The sequence below is a fragment of the Lynx canadensis genome, chromosome A2 (genome assembly GCF_007474595.2).
Source record: "Lynx canadensis isolate LIC74 chromosome A2, mLynCan4.pri.v2, whole genome shotgun sequence".
NCBI lineage: Eukaryota > Metazoa > Chordata > Mammalia > Carnivora > Felidae > Lynx > Lynx canadensis.
In genome coordinates, this window is record NC_044304.2 from 46512182 (window position 1) to 46528150 (window position 15969).

At 45.6% G+C, this 15969-nt stretch overlaps 1 protein-coding gene across 6 annotated transcripts in view; it reads left to right on the plus strand.

Moving 5' to 3' along the window:
* Positions 1-15969, plus strand: part of ITPR1 (inositol 1,4,5-trisphosphate receptor type 1) — a 329086-nt gene that overhangs the window by 267763 nt on the left and 45354 nt on the right. For all 6 annotated transcript variants that reach the window (XM_030307281.1, XM_030307282.1, XM_030307284.1 and 3 more), the window contains 4 exons: positions 2008-2130; positions 3215-3319; positions 6169-6361; positions 12866-12988. In XM_030307281.1, coding sequence (XP_030163141.1) covers positions 2008-2130; positions 3215-3319; positions 6169-6361; positions 12866-12988 — 544 coding nt within the window. The remainder of the gene's footprint in view (positions 1-2007; positions 2131-3214; positions 3320-6168; positions 6362-12865; positions 12989-15969) is intronic.

A 15969-nucleotide genomic window follows, 5' to 3' on the forward strand; every position in this document is an offset into this window, starting at 1 on the left:
TGTCCAGAGCTAGAGAATCCCCATCTCTTCTGGCTGCCAATAGTTTGGGCAACAGAAGAATGTTTGTTGGGAGCTGATGTTCTGAGGGCTTTTTTTTTTTTTTTTAAATACATATAGGAAAAACCAATCTTGCTTATTTTTGCAGGGTGATATTCACGATGGGCCGTGACTTCCAGGGCAGGGGTTAGCGCTACAACCTGTGAGACAGGCAGCTCTCAGAGACCATGAGACGGGCTGAGGAGAGAACTCTATTTGGACTTCTTCCCACACAAATAAACTGTAACCGACAGAACTAAATGAGGGCACTAAAACTTTTCTCTCGCCTGGTGACCTGTGTGCGCTGGGGGCCAGGCTAAAGTCCCTTCATGTATTCCTTGAAATAAAGTTAACAGTGAGCCCAGCTCTTTGATCTCTGAGGTCAGGAGTGAGTTCTCAGCCTGAGATGGATGTCCTCCCCGAGTTTACATAACAACTTATGTAACAGGCTTGGGGGGAGCTCCAGGTGTCCCTCGTGAGTAGGACAGAATAACTTCGCAGAGACCCCATTCCAACTCTCATAGACCAACAACACCCCCCTGCCTTGATGGGATTAATGTCAGCCCCCAGGGTCACGCATGCCACAGACTCCTGGGATGCCCCCTTGTGGTTGGGGAACATCATTCACAGCTCACAGGAAGTCAAGGGCTTGCTGGAACAACTGGGTTCTAAGAATTCACATAGAAGAGAAACTAATGTCCAGGACACTTCTGCACATATGTGCATGCATCCGTGTGAATTCTGGCACTCGTTCCATGCAACATGTTGTCTATTCAATTTGGTATTAGAACTAACAGGAAATCGAGCTCAGAGAGCGGGAATCTCAAGGAACTTTTCTCCAAATTTATTTTTCAGGGCCTGACCCGGTGTCAGTACAGAAATGTACGGCCCTCTGCATGCTTGGTCTTGGATAATGAGAAATAATTCGGGGTAATAGCGTTGTGGCAATGCAGGAAGCTGAAATGCCTTCTGAATCATTAAAGAAAATGATTAATTTTCAGTTCAACTTAGGGGTTGAAGGCATTTTGTTCTTATTCTTTGATTAAATCTTGAATGATTTGTTCATTTGATAAACATTGGCCAGGCCCTACTTTGTCCATGGCGTTTTTCTGGGCACCAGGGAGGGATTGAGAAACGAGGAGACCCAGCCCCTGGGCACTGGGTAGGGCACTGAGGTAGGTGGGAGCAGTAGACAAGTACAAAAATGTACTAGGGAATGTGCTCTGAGCGTGAAACCAGTGACATGCATGGGTCCTCTGGTAGCACATTTGAGATCAAGTCTCAGCTCATTAGCCATATGATTTCAGGAGTGCCTCTTTACTGCCCTGAGTCTGTTTCCTCATCCATAATAACTGGGAATTGTTGATATTTCATAAAATGAGGATGAGTATTAAATTCCCCAAAAGAATGTTGAAATACTAAACACAGTGTGCTTGGCACGGAGAAAGGCCTGAGTAGATGTTATTTGTTGATGGTGTTATTTTTACATGGAATAGGGACAGAGAAACGTAGATGGGAAAATGTGGAATTGGAGATGACAGTTTGGCTAGCTCTTGCTAAAGGTTAGTGGATTTCCTACTAGTTGTCCCTTGAAATGGCAAAGGTCGGAGGTTGGAGAAAGATGGTAGGAGGGAATGTGGAGATAGGAAAAGTCTGGCTTCTTGTCTACATTTGTGTCATATTTTATTGTTTCAGGGAGCTTCTATAACCATTGTCCCCTTCTAAGGAGACATAATACCTCTTGGTCTAGTTATAGCACCGGGGTTTAATTTCTTATGTCCGCGGAAGTTGATTGGTAGAGACTGCCCGTGACCGTGTTGAGAAGGATTCTGAGGCTGTGTCCAAACCTGATAGGAAGCAAATGCTGAGCCTGATGAGCACTGTCTGCCCCAAGAGGGCAGACTCTAAGATGGCAGTCCTGTGTGGGTCTTCCTTGAAACAAGAGCTTCCTTTGTTTGACCACTCTTACAGGTGGAAGTGATCAAGAAAGCCTACATGCAAGGCGAAGTGGAATTTGAGGATGGAGAAAATGGTGAGGACGGAGCTGCCTCCCCCAGGAACGTGGGGCACAACATCTACATATTAGCTCATCAGGTATGACCTGTCCCTGGGTCCCCGAGTCAGGCACGGTTTGCCTTCACTGCCAGAATTCCCAGCAGAATGTACGCTTCAACTTGGTTCTCTCCTAAGGGTTTAACCTGGGGCTGTTTGTATTCATGGTGATGTGGTTCACAGGTACTCGTGGCAGCCTGACCCAATGTCCCGCGTTCCAGGGCTCTTCCATTTTCCCATGCGAGGGTCATGTCCTTGGAAATCCCCACGTTTCTTAAAAGCCTTCGCACTGAGCCTTGACACTTACATAGTTTATGACTGTGTTTGGAGACAGTTGAAAGGAGTCTTAGGCTTTTCATAAATATTGATGAGTCTATCTTAACAATCTAAGAAATAAACCTCAGCTGCCTTGCCTCCTATCACGTTTAAAAATCTTTGGGAACTAACCTGTCATTATGAGTTCTTTGTGTTTGCTTTTGGGGGGTGGGGGGTGGGGAGTAGTAATTCTTCCTACCCTGGCACCAGAATGCCCTGTTTCATAACTCTCTTCCCAAGTGTCTGGGCTTTTGAAGATACTTTCTTTTTCTGGAGGCTGATATGCCTTGAGCTCGCTGATGTGTGTGGGCAGCTTGTAACTCTGCTGCAGGCTTGTGCTTCCTGTCCCTTTCACCCGCTGGGCTAGAGGACTTAGGAATAAAGCAGTAACAGAATTGGGTGGGATGGTATGCCCTGCTACGGCGTGCTGGCAGAAGAAGAGAAAACCATCTCCTGTCCCACGTCTCTTCCACTACCCATGTTTTGCCACTCAGTGGGTTTCAGAACTTTCTGAGTGGAGACCTGTGTGGCTGTACAGAAAACCCCATCTCTCTCCCACGTGGCTGAAGAAATTGGGGGAAAGTGGGACCTCATGTGGGCATGAGCTTTCTCCATGCTGTTGTCCCACGCTCCCAAAATAGCTGCTGTGCAGAGCATACCTTGACAGGACGTAGCAAGCCTCCCGCCATCTTTGCCCTTCAGCTTACCACTGTGTATGATGCATTCTTTATGCCCCACAATGGAAAGGGGCGCACGTGTGCCCGTCGCAAAGTGACAGTGACTCCCCCCGTTTTCTGAACTTGTGTTCTAGTTGGCTCGGCATAACAAAGAACTCCAGACCATGCTGAAACCTGGTGGCCAAGTGGATGGGGATGAAGCTCTGGAGTTTTATGCCAAGCACACAGCCCAGATAGAGGTAAAAACAGAGGGAACTCAGGGCTCGGGCCTGTGTTGAGGGCCTGCAGTGGACTCTGCCCTGTGCTGGGGCTGGCACACAGTCATTCGTCTGAACAGCAACGTGTTGGTTATGCATTCTGACAAGGCTGTGAGGACAAGTAGAAAGTATTGTAAGAAAGTCCAGCAGAGGGACCTGCTATGGATTGTGCTGGTCACAGAGGCCTTTTCTGAAGAAAGGCATTTAAGCACAGACCTTAGGAAAAATTGGATTGAAGCAGGCAGAGCTTGGAGGGAAGAGTTTCTCACACCTGGGGAATAACGACAAGTGGAGGCCCTGAGGAGGGAGACGCTAGGGGAAGACGGGGAGCTGGAAACCGGTGAACAACACAAGGTCCGAAAGGAAAGACCAGTGGCTCTGGGCCCGCAGAATCCTGTCCACCATCCTTTTGAGAAGTCTGGATTTACTGGCAGAGCCAAGCAGAACTGAGGGAGAGTTTTACAAAGAGGAATGGTACAGTCAGATCTGCATTACACACGCACACACACACACACACACACACACACACACACACCATACCTTACTGATCCTCTGTGAACTCAATGGGGCCATCTTGCATTTTGCAGAGAGGGAAACTCTGAAATAAGACTCAGAGAGGTCGTTTCATTTGCCCAGCTAGCAGTGGCAGAACTGCGGTTGTAATCCAGGTCTGGCTGACCCCAGAACCTGTGGGTGCATTTTGTTACCTGCGTTGAACCCAGACTTGTGTCTCCAGGCTCTAGGCAGTGAGGCATGGTGTGCCTTGTTTGGCTAACAAAGAAGTGCACAGATTGAGGATCATTGCTGGAACAGCGATTTTGAAGGGCTAACAGACTCCTTTGGGCCATATGAAATGTTCAGGATGGAGAATTTTTAAGAATATATTCTTACCAAATGTATCAGGTGTCTGGGCTGTTCTAATAAAATGTGTCATTTTACTGATGAGTTGACCATGGCAGTGCATGTGGGCAAATACTCTTAATTTATTGTTAACAGTGAGAAGCTTGATGGCAGCCCTACTCTGTCCTCTGGAGCCCTTAAAAGACAGGCTTCAGGTGTTTGCAGTGTAGGATGTCAGAGCTCCTTGGTTCACTGGAGAGAAGACTGAAGCTTGATGAGGTTCCGAGGCATGAACAAGGTCACCCAGGCCTGTTAGAGCTGGGGAGGGATTGAAGTGTGTTCTCCTGACTCCCGGTTGTAAGTCTCCTGAAAAGGAGGTGCGGACAGATATGAAATGATGAGGAGAAATGGTCAGGCATGGTGTCCCTTGCTCTCAAATCCTACCCTTGGCTAGCCACCCATTTCTTCCAGTTTCCTGAAGAAGTTACCTGTGAAAAGCTGGAAAATACCCCATTACTCCCTGGGGCTTCCTCATAGAGTGCTTTGATCATGGGAGTTAGCCTGGGTGTGTCTGGAGTCTGGGACTTAGTTCTTGTCAGGGGGCCTCCAGTGTCATCATCCTTTCCCTCTTGACAACTAAAGCACTTCTCACATCATAGTCGTTCAGCTTAGGAAGATCCAGAGGCCACTTGACTGCACAACAGGCAGACTCCAGTACAGACTCAGTCCCTGAGCCTATTCAAATAGAAGCATCACCTGTGGGCAGGTTCCAGTCACCAATCCTCAAACCACAATTCCATTTAAATGAGGTTGACTGAAGAACCAGAATCATTATGACAGTGAAGTTTCCTGTAACCTGATCTGCAGCTAGATTGGGGAACCACTGGTCTAAAGATCGTGCCTCCCAGAATTTATAGAGGTAGGGCTGTGGGAACCTGTCTCATGTCTGAGAGAGTTTTCCACTACAACTGGACCTGAGTCACTTCCCTTGCTGTGTCAGGGAGCAAAAGTGTTGGAAAAGTGAGAACCAGATCTTCTTGTAAAGGGCATTGGCCCTCACCTGACTTCTCCAGCCTCTGGGGTGAAAGAATAAAGAGAGGTCATGCTCCTATTGTACCACAACCTGTACCCCTTTTAAAATGCCAACTCCCCAGGATGGTGACTAAATACAGTGTCCTAGAATCTGCACAATCCTGACCAGACTACCTCCTGTCTGGAGATTGAGCCAGTCTAGGAAGGGCACAGAGAAAACCTGTAAGGTGTCTACTCCAGGGCTCGACATAGCTGGTTCAAAGAACAGTGAACGCTGTGCCAGTGTTAAATGGCCATACTAGTTCATGCCCTGTACATCTTAGATGCTGTGACATCATAGGAGGCCAATGCAACTGGATAAACCAAAATTCTCTTTTTTAAAGTTCCTATTTAGGAGAAAAAAGAAAACACCTAATTTTGCCATCAGAGAAGTTTAGGAGAGGTTTGCACCACGGTCTGGTGCTGTACTGTCCAATATAGTAATCATTAGTCATGTGTGGCTGTTTAATTAAAATTAAATACTCAGTTTGTCAGTTGCACTAGCCACATGTGCCAGTGCTCAATGGCCACGTGTGACTAGTGGCCACCTTTTGCACGGGGCAGATGCTTAGATATAGAACCATTCCATCATTACAGAAAGTTCTATTGGACAGCCCTAGTCTAGAGCCTCATTTGGTTTTATGCACAAAACACAGTTTAAATGGAGACAAAAGTTAATCACAGTAAAAGCAATGGGTCTCAGCTTAAAAAACAAAACAAAACAAACAAAAACTCTTCTTGGAGACTTGCCCAAACTGTTTTTTATATAAATCTGAGAGACACAGCCCAGTCTGAGAAGGCTCCAGAACAGGTTCGTATTATATTCAGTCTTGAATACTGAGCCCATGACCGATTGCAGAGATCCTCAGTGAAAGGTTTTTGAAAATGACCGTTAAAGCTCCTCTATTTTTCCACCCTAGATTGTCAGATTAGACCGAACCATGGAACAGATTGTGTTCCCTGTGCCCAGCATATGTGAATTCCTAACCAAGGAGTCAAAACTACGAATATACTATACTACAGAGAGGGATGAACAAGGCAGCAAGATCAATGACTTCTTCCTGCGGTCCGAGGACCTCTTCAATGAAATGAACTGGCAAAAGAAACTGAGAGGTGGGTCAGCACTGCATCCACAACACGTCAGAGCGATGTCCTCCTGGGGTTTCAGAGACCTCAGCTTGATGGTGGTGGGTGTGCCTCCAGTTGGACCAGAGCTAGAATAATTTACAGTACTTCTACCTCTGAGCGCCGGGCAGACCTAGATACCTTTGTAGCTGATCAATGGGCTCTGGCCTTGGGGAGGCATCTCCCCAGAAAAGTCTTCCTTCATTCACCATTTGATTTTATTTGATTGGAGAGCTCTGTGGAAGACTTTCAGAATGTCGTTTTTTGGTATCTTGATGTAGAAAATAAAAGGAAGGGAGAAAAAGCAAGGCTTTGAGCTCTCAGGATGGTGCACTTGAGCAGGAAATTCAGCCAGCTTGACTGCTCATTTACTAGCTCACCTGCTCTGAAGACACTGGTCTCTCCCTTTTACAGGTGTAGCTCAGGTTTTAGACTCTACTGTAATCATTTTATAGGCAGTGGAATCATTTGCCACATAAGACGCATCGTTGCTCACCACCTAGTCCCACTGCGATGCCTGGCCAGTCGGGCTGAAATAACTCATCTAAAACACTTTTATAGGGCTGTCCCAGAGGGCTTCTCAGCTCCTGGTTTTCATTAGGATTTTAATGGGATCCTTCAGTACTGACAGTACACTCCGCACCAACTGTTGTGACCAACTTAGAAAGGACTGTGCTTTATTTCTGTCTGTTAGTCAGGAGCCAGGTTTTTTTATTTGAAACCCTGGATTCCAGCTACAGTTGTGATCTTTTGGGCTCTTTGTGCGGGGTGGGGCTGCGGGAGTGGAAGCGGAATTGGAGGTCAGTTTCTGGGAGCTTCTGTCCTCTTCCTGCCTCCCACCAGCTTGAGCCAGAACGGACCAGCCTTCACTGCATGCTTCTTTCACTTCACCAGTCTTCTCCCTACCTCCCTGCACCCTTAGGTTTGGCCAGTGGCAAAGAGGGTTGTGCACACACGTCAGCCAGAAGACCTGTTCTCATCACACCCCCACCCCACAACATTCTCACTCATCTCTAAGGCTACCTCATCATCCAGCACTTTCGAACTTAGAAAATGTTTTCTGGGGTGCATCTGGCTGGCTCAGTCAGTAGAACATACGATTCTTTATTTTAGGGTCGTGAGTTCAAGCCCCACATTGAATGTAGAGATACTCAAAATCTTTAAAAAAGGAAGGAAGGAAGGAAGGAAGGAAAGAAAAAGTAAAGAAAATGTTTCCTGGCCACACCCATTCATTACCCAGTCCCATGCTTGGTGTCTGACCAAGAGGCCAGGAGGCCTTTAGAAGACCAGCTTGCATGTTCTCCTTGGTAGGGACTTCAGAAGATTTAGGGTGCACTTCTAACCGATATCAGTGTGTCCTTCATCCAAGCTCCTCCAGCTCAAGCGCCATGAGTAGCCTTGAACACCCACACAACACAACGCTTAGGTGAACACAGAAAAAAAATAGCAAAGTAAGGTAGGCATAGACCCTATCCACTTTGCACTCTTGTGTTTTCAGCTCTTAGCCTCACTGGGGTGGTCTGCGATTCCTGCATCAAGGGATAATCCTGAATCCCCGTGTCCAGACCTCCACCGTAGTTACTAAAACTGTGACTTTGCTCTGATCAGTGTATGGGTCTACTAAGACTGGCCAGGTATATTCATTCCCACAATTCTGGGAGCCTATGAAAACATAGAAATACATGCTAGGCTCTCCAGGAGGCTTGGGAACCGACAGAAGGGTTTTCACCTTTTCTTGTGAGGATAGATACCTTTTGATCGCTCTTTATGAGACGGTTGTCTTCACGCAGGCACAGGAGGAAGACCTCAGCCCCAAGAGGCGGGGGAATCTCACTTCCATTCCGCTTCTGCTCCCCACTGGCTGTGTGGCCCTGAGCAGATGACTTCACTGCTCCCAGACCCCCACCTACAAAGTGGGGAATGAAGATTGATTGACTCATTGATTGTGGAGTGCTCACGTCATCATCCTTCGATGTGTGTTGCATTGTAGCTAATGCCTCCTCTTGCTTAGTCTGCCTTTGTTTCAGTATAGCTTAAACACAGCTATAGTTGTCAACTGAAAGATTTTAATTGGCTTCAAAGCTATCTGCTGGTAAGAGAGAAATTGAAAACAGTAACTGGATGAAACATGATATGCGTATTTAGGGAGGGGAGAAATGCCCTCGTTAGAAGTGCAATTAAAATGAAAAACACTCTTCTCTCTTAGTAGCCTGTTTCTCTTCTAATAAATCTGTAGGAAGAAAATTTCTGCTTTATTCATGAAGCTGCTTTCCCCTTTCCTGAAAGTGTCACAGAACCACCTGTGCTTTGGTACATCTGGAGCTAGGGCTCAGATGTAAAGTCAAGTCTGTCCCAGGCTGCTGTTGCTTAGTAATTTCTTCTGCAAATCTTATGATACTCAATTCCTATGGTCTCCTGAAGCCCTCTTCGCTGCTCTTCTCACAGAACATGCACATGTGTGCGCGCACACACACACACACACACACGCACAGCCCGTTCGATATGTTCACATCCTTTCTCACCCGTGCCTCTCTGACACCTTCTCCTGAAGTTCCCAGCCCCAGTGAAGTAAAACTCTGGGCTCAGAGAATGAGAAGATCATGAAAGGGAAAACAGAGGCCCGGTTACATATGCTGACGTATTCCTGCGTGGGGTTTTCCCTCATGGTTATCACACCCATCCAAATAGAGCTAGGGAATTCTGGAGTCCAGGTCCCCGAGCACAGCCCAGACACAAAGGCTGGAGAAGAGGGTTACCACATGATGCCCTGGGGTTCAGTAATTTAGACTGACCTGCCTAAATGGGATTGTGGCATTCTGTGTTTTTACTGTGAGGTAGTAGGTATATCCACTCAGCCAACTTTTGCCCATCCTAAGTAGAAAACATGCTACGGAGTACAGCAGGGGGGGTTCATCGGTGTTTAAGCTGTGATTCCTTCCTGTGTGAACATACCATGTGATGGGCGCAAGCAATGCAGGCATATTTTTAAGTGGCTATAATTGAGCCGCCTGATGATGAGCAGGACTGTAATTAAGCAGTGACACGCCATGGAAGTATGGGAAAGGCAGCCTTCTGAGAAAAGGCGGGAACTGAACAGCATCTGGGAGGATAGATAGCACTTGGATAAACACAAGCCTGAGAGTTTGGGGAGAGGGAAGGTGTATTCATTTCCAATTGCTACTGTAACAAATTACCACAAACCTGGAGGCTTACCATAACATACATTTACTATCTTACATTTCCGGAGGCCAGAACTCTACAAAGGTTCTCCTCGGGCTAAAATTCAAGTGTTGTCAGGACTATCTGCCTTCTAGAGGCTCTAGCTTTTTCCAGCTTCTAGGGGCTGCTTTCGCATTGTTTGGCTCTTGGCCTCTTCCTCCATCTGCAAAGCCAGCTGTGGCCAGGAGAGCCCTGCTCACACTGCAGGACCCTGTCTCTGACACTCCCACACCCTTCCTTTGCTTGTAAGCATGTTTGTCATTATGTTGGGCCCACTGGATAATTCAGGATAATTTCCCCATCTCCAGATCCTTAACTGTATTACATCTGTGAAGTCCATTTTCCCATGAAAGGTAACATATTTATTGATTCTGAAAATGAGGATGTGGACATCCTGGGGGGGGGCGGGGAGGGCTGCTATTTTCCCATCCCACAATGTACATTAGTTGCATTATATTGCTGTATGACAACTTACCTCAAAACTTAGTGGCTTAGGGGTGCCTGGGTGGCACAGTCGGGGAAGCATCCAACCTCGGCTCAGGTCATGATCTCCTGGTTTGTGTTTAAGCCCCACATCGGGCTCTGTGCCGACAGCTCAGAGCCTGGAGCCTGCTTCAGATTCTGAGTCTCCGTCACTCTGCCCCTCCCCCTGCTTGCACTCTGTCTCTCTCTTAAAACTAAATAAACATTAAAAAATGAAAAAAACAAAAACACTTAGTGGCTTAAAACAATAAATATCTATTTCCTCACAGTTTCTCAGTGTCCAGAGTTTGGGAGTGGCTCAGCTGGGTTGTTCTGACTCAGGGTTTTTCATGAGGTTGCAGTCAAGATGGCAGCCAGGCCCTCCTCATCTGAAGGTTTGATGGACCTGGAGGACCCATTTCTCTGCTCACTCACATGGCCATTGGTAGGAGGCCTCATTTCTTGTACACCTGGGCCCCTCTGTAGGGCTGCTTGAGTTCCACACAAAATGGTGGTTGGTCTCCTCAGAGCACATGACTGAGGAGAGGTAAAGGAGGAAGCTGCAGTGCCTTTTATGACCTAGTCTCAGGAAACACGCCCATCACTTCTGTACTGTCTTAGAAGTGGTGACTAAGTCCAGCCCACACTCAAGGGAAAGGGGATAAGCTGCACCCCTTGAAAAGGTGAGGATCAAAGACTTTGGGGACATATTTTTGAAATAGCACGGGGACAGTGCACAGAGGCTCAAGGTACCACATGCATTCAGGGAGCATCACTAGACTGGGATGTAAAGGTGGCCTATCTGGGGAAGAGAAGCAGGAGAAAAAAGAGTCTGGAAAGTTAAATGGGATCACAGTTTCATGTGTAAATAGAAGACAGTGCATGTCAAGGTTGGTCTCTAAGTATCTTTTTGCACCTTGATAGATACTCAGTTGATTTGAAGGACTGAATATTCATCATATTCAGAATGATACTACAGTTCAAATGTGTTAGCTTTGTAAATACATGATTTATTTGTGAGCTGCATGCCATAGTTGAGGGTCATTTATTACAATTAAAGCATCCTACAGTGGCTGCTCTTATATTTGATATTGAGAGCCCCTCTGAAGAGAATTTTGGCTTACATAGACCATTACTGAGCTTTGCCATTTCCTATTTTTCTTTTACTCCATACGAGCTTTTTACAAATACGCAAACGTGGAGAGGACATTATAAATTCCCATGTACCCACTGCTCAGTTTCAACCATTACCAACCCTTTGCCATTCTTGCCACCCAGCTCTTCTGGAGTCTACATATCCAGATCAGAAATGGGCTTCATTCCCAGAAGAAACACTAGTATCTATTGTTTCCAGGGCAGATGATTTGTCATCTTAAATTTGTTTCACCACTTTGCTTTGAAAAAAAAAAGTTAATTGTTACTGGAGATTGATTGAATTCTGGTCAGCTCCTCTTCTGAATGTTGACATGAGCCACTTACCTTTGTCCTTGTCACTAGCCCCAAAGGATCACTGACCTGGGTGATGATATCTCCTCCATAACTTCCACCCCCTGCTGGGCCTCAGTTTCCCTCATTTGTAAAAGAGATTTTTAAAGTAGATGGTGCTTGTAACCCTAAAACTCTAGACTTTGGAAATATTTCCTGTTTCCCAAGTACAAACATGAATTGAGCAATTATTAAATTACCCAGGGCTCTGTTTAATTGTGGCATAACTTTATTTTGGAGAGAAGCTTTCAAAGACTTGGCTGCTGCTCTAGGGATCATTATAGGGCCATTGAATATATCATTGGCTGCTGTCCTAAAGTTAAGTGATGACTTCATTGGGAAAGAGAAACACACCATAGAGACCCATTCTCCCATACTCCATACTTGTTTGGAGGGAGATAATGTTGAATGAGTCTACGTATTAGAAACTCTGCTTCTGGCATGGAGACTGAAATTATTCCTACCATATCTATATTTGAGCATCATCCGAAGTATAAGGCACCACTGGAAAAGAATTCAGTGGAAAAGGAAGCACCACCACACACAATGTGGCCAGAGGCCTGTTGTTCTAACACTGAGCATGCCCAGCCAGTGTGGTATTGCCTGTATAAGATGGCAGCAGTATGGAAAGTGTCTCTCGCCTATTAGTGATGGCTTTGGTACCACATCCTCTCTCCATGGTAGCCTTTGAGAATGGGAGCTCTGCTGCTCACTTCCCGAGTCAGCAGCTCCCTGCCCCTGGCGTGATCATCAGACTTGAGGAAAAGGGCAGATGGCTCAATGTCAGGCAAAGGATCTGTAAGTTAGTGGAGGATTTTGAGCAAGACGGGAGTATGGAAATGGTAGCCACCCTAGTCTGGAGCCCAGCTCGGCCAATTCTGGATGCTCTGTGTCCCTCCAACTGGAGCCCCACGCTTCTAAAAGGCTGATTAAGTTCTTGGGTCTGTCTGAGCATCTCCTCTGGTCCCAGATTCAGTGGTTGATTGAGGATTCAGTGCATGAACTCTGGACAACCCCCAGATTCCATAACTGGTGGTATTGACTGGGGCATGCAGGGTTTTTAGATGTTCCAACTTTTCTCCTTTTCTTTGCTTCCTTGACCCCAAATACATCTTCTGTTCCAATAAGTACTCCAAACAGAAATAAACCAATCTGATGTCGTTGTGAGCCTGTGAGTCAACCTCAAAACAAATGATCATTTTTCTTACTGTTGTGGTAAAAACCAGGAACAAAAGTGGGCTTGTGGGGCAGAGCGGGAGGAAGGGCCAAGTGGCATTCCCAGCATTCTGAATCGAACCTTACATGGTTTGGTCTTTGTTTTCACAGCCCAGCCCGTTCTGTATTGGTGTGCCCGCAACATGTCTTTCTGGAGCAGCATTTCATTTAACCTGGCTGTCCTGATGAACCTGCTTGTGGCGTTTTTCTACCCATTTAAAGGAGTTCGAGGAGGTACCCATATTTTCTATTTCAAAGAAACTACTAGAAGTAGCAGGAAGGTTATGACTTGCATCTTAAATATGATCCCTGGAAGTATTGGTGCAATATTACGGGATCTCAGTTACCCATTTTCAGACAAGATGGGATTGCAGCTTTTACCACAGATTTAGTTTTAAATCTCACTTAAAACAATATAAATTTTGTGTCCACATTTATCTAGCAGGAAAGACCGAGAAGAAGTTGTACACTCCGAAACCTGTAAGAAATAGTCTCAGTCAGCCTCCTTGTTTTAGATATTGGGAAACTCTCGTCTCAGAGAAGTTGAGAGATTTAGCCAAAGCTGCACAGCTAGCTAGTGGCAAGGCTAACCCTAGAACATAGACATTTTGATGTTCAGTCCTGTAGATGATTTTCCCCATCCCATATTTAGAGAATTGATTTCAAACTAAAGAATTTGTAAGGCATGTCTGGAATTTTTTTTTTCTTTTTCTTTTTTTTTTTTTTTTTTTGGCAGGGGGCTTGATGAGACGGGACTTGAATGACTAAAGACTGCATCTCCCTGGATGGTTAGGCTATTAAGAGCTCTATGCCATCATTCTCGCAGTAGAACATGTCCATGATCTTTATGGATATCCTCCCCAGCCCCTCTCTCTTTCTAGTCCCCTGCCATGTGCATTCTACATATTTCTCTGAGAACAGGCAAACAAGTCAGGAGGGCCATTTATTTTTCTCTTTGTGGCTCCTCCATTTGCTTGACAGTGTTCTAGAGTTATTTACATTTGCGGGGTTCTGGGGCCCAGCAGAAGCCCCTCTCCTGTTATACATCCATGGCCCCTTTTCTGACACGTTGTACAGCCTCTTGAGAGATCTCTTTCTCAGCTACATTTTTCATCAGACCTACCTAGCAGATTGTCTCATGTACATATGTAACAACTGACCAGTAGCCACCTTTTGTGAAATACAGGGAATGGAGCCCAAAAGTAAGACACCAAAACAGTAGAGCAGTTCCAGGCTTAGCTCTTGAGCCTAATAATGCAGATGGGTATACATGATGAGACAGCATGTCTATACTTACAGTCTGTTTAAGGTCCATTTTGAAAGTGGTAACTTGTTCTGTGATGCTTAGGTATCCAACATACCCATTTGAGGAGTTAGCTTTTCTGCTTGGCCTTCAGTTACCTTGAAATCCTTGTTTGAGTGATTTCCACCCCCCTCCCCAAAAGCACTACCTAAACACAAGTCTGGGGGTATTTTCCTTTTAAGTGCCATGTCAGGGATCATAAACACCCCTGTGTGAAAAGATTCTGCAGATCCACAGGGCTGTGAGGTTTGCTCGGAGAGGACATGTGCTCAGCCAGGCTGCCGGTCAGCAGAGATAAGAGCATGAAATAGAGTGACAGAAGAGCCTTGCCCTCTTTCCATTTCAGGAAAGTTGTCATGCTTATCATCACTGATTCTTCAACCATTACCTTGGATGTGTTTTCCTTTATTCCCCATTTCTTTTTTTTTTTTTTTTTTTTTTAATTTTTTTTTTTTCAACGTTTATTTATTTTTGGGACAGAGAGAGACAGAGCATGAACGGGGGAGGGGCAGAGAGAGAGGGAGACACAGAATCGGAAACAGGCTCCAGGCTCTGAGCCATCAGCCCAGAGCCCGACGCGGGGCTCGAACTCACGGACCGCGAGATCGTGACCTGGCTGAAGTCGGACGCTTAACCGACTGCGCCACCCAGGCGCCCCAATTCCCCATTTCTTTCACAACACTTAAAATTAGCTTTTATTATACACCTTGACAATTTTCCTCATTGGTCGTTTGTGAAAACGTTGAGGACCTTGTCTGAAGGGAGGCAGTTGACAGCTCCCCTCCCCTTCTGTGGTAAGCCTCATCCAACGGAATACTTGATCTACAAAGTCCAGAGTCACCATCCAGGCCTGACTCTGCCACTCATTTACCACGTGACTCTGGGCAGGCAGCTTCTGTTAGTCTTCCTTATCCTCTCTATTAAAAGATACTTAAAATGACCCAGTAGTTGGGAAACCTTGGTGTGAATTGGGGAATTGCCGTGTGGTTCAGGGAAAAATAGTGGTTGACCCAGTCAGGATCTCGGGGGCATCCTGTTTCCCGCCCATACAAGTTCAAGACCCAGTGAGGAGATGATTGTTAAAAGTCCCTCCAATTCTACAGTGGTGATCTGGTTGATCCGTAGTAGTTGAGACTTTCTGTTTTGGTAGTGTGGGCTTTAGAAACTTCATGTGGATGGATTAAATGGAAAAGCATAATTAGATCTCCCAGGAAAGAAGGAGATTGATCTGACCTCAGGAAGCCTTTTCCATTATACAGTGACTGAGCTCACTTCCAACACATCAATTCACTCTCAGATTTATTTTTCTCTTTTGTAAGACATGTTGGGGGCATCTTCTATGTTCACTATTAACCATCTTCAAGAGGAGGGGTGTGTTAGGCCTGCCTTGAAATAAGATCTGGTTGGTTACCTGAAAATACTTCTTTGAGATGAGTATTTGTTCATGTTGAACCCTAAAACCAGGATTTCTAAAATGTCCCAGTTGAATGTTTCCCCCCCCCCCCCACTTTTTTTTTTTTTTTTATGAGTGCTGATATGGCTCTGTGGCTTATTAGGCCTCTGGCTGCCAAGAATACTGGTGGCCTTAAAAGCTCCTTTTCAAAAGTATCCTTTTCCCCCTTTATTTTAGAACTGATGAGTCACACAGCCTTTGGAAAGCATGAAACCTGGGCAGATTCACATTGTTTACTGAACTTGTGAGCATGCTACTATGATCAAAGCAAATGTATTACTGCCTTTTAAACTTTTTCATTTTTGAAAGTTTCAAATATACACACAAATAATAACAGTTAATTCACTGCCATGTATCTGTTAACCCAGCTTTAACAACTACCAACATTTTGTCAATCTTATTTCATCTATTCTCCAACTGTATTTTGAAAGATTTTAAAGAAGTCTAGACATCTTGTTG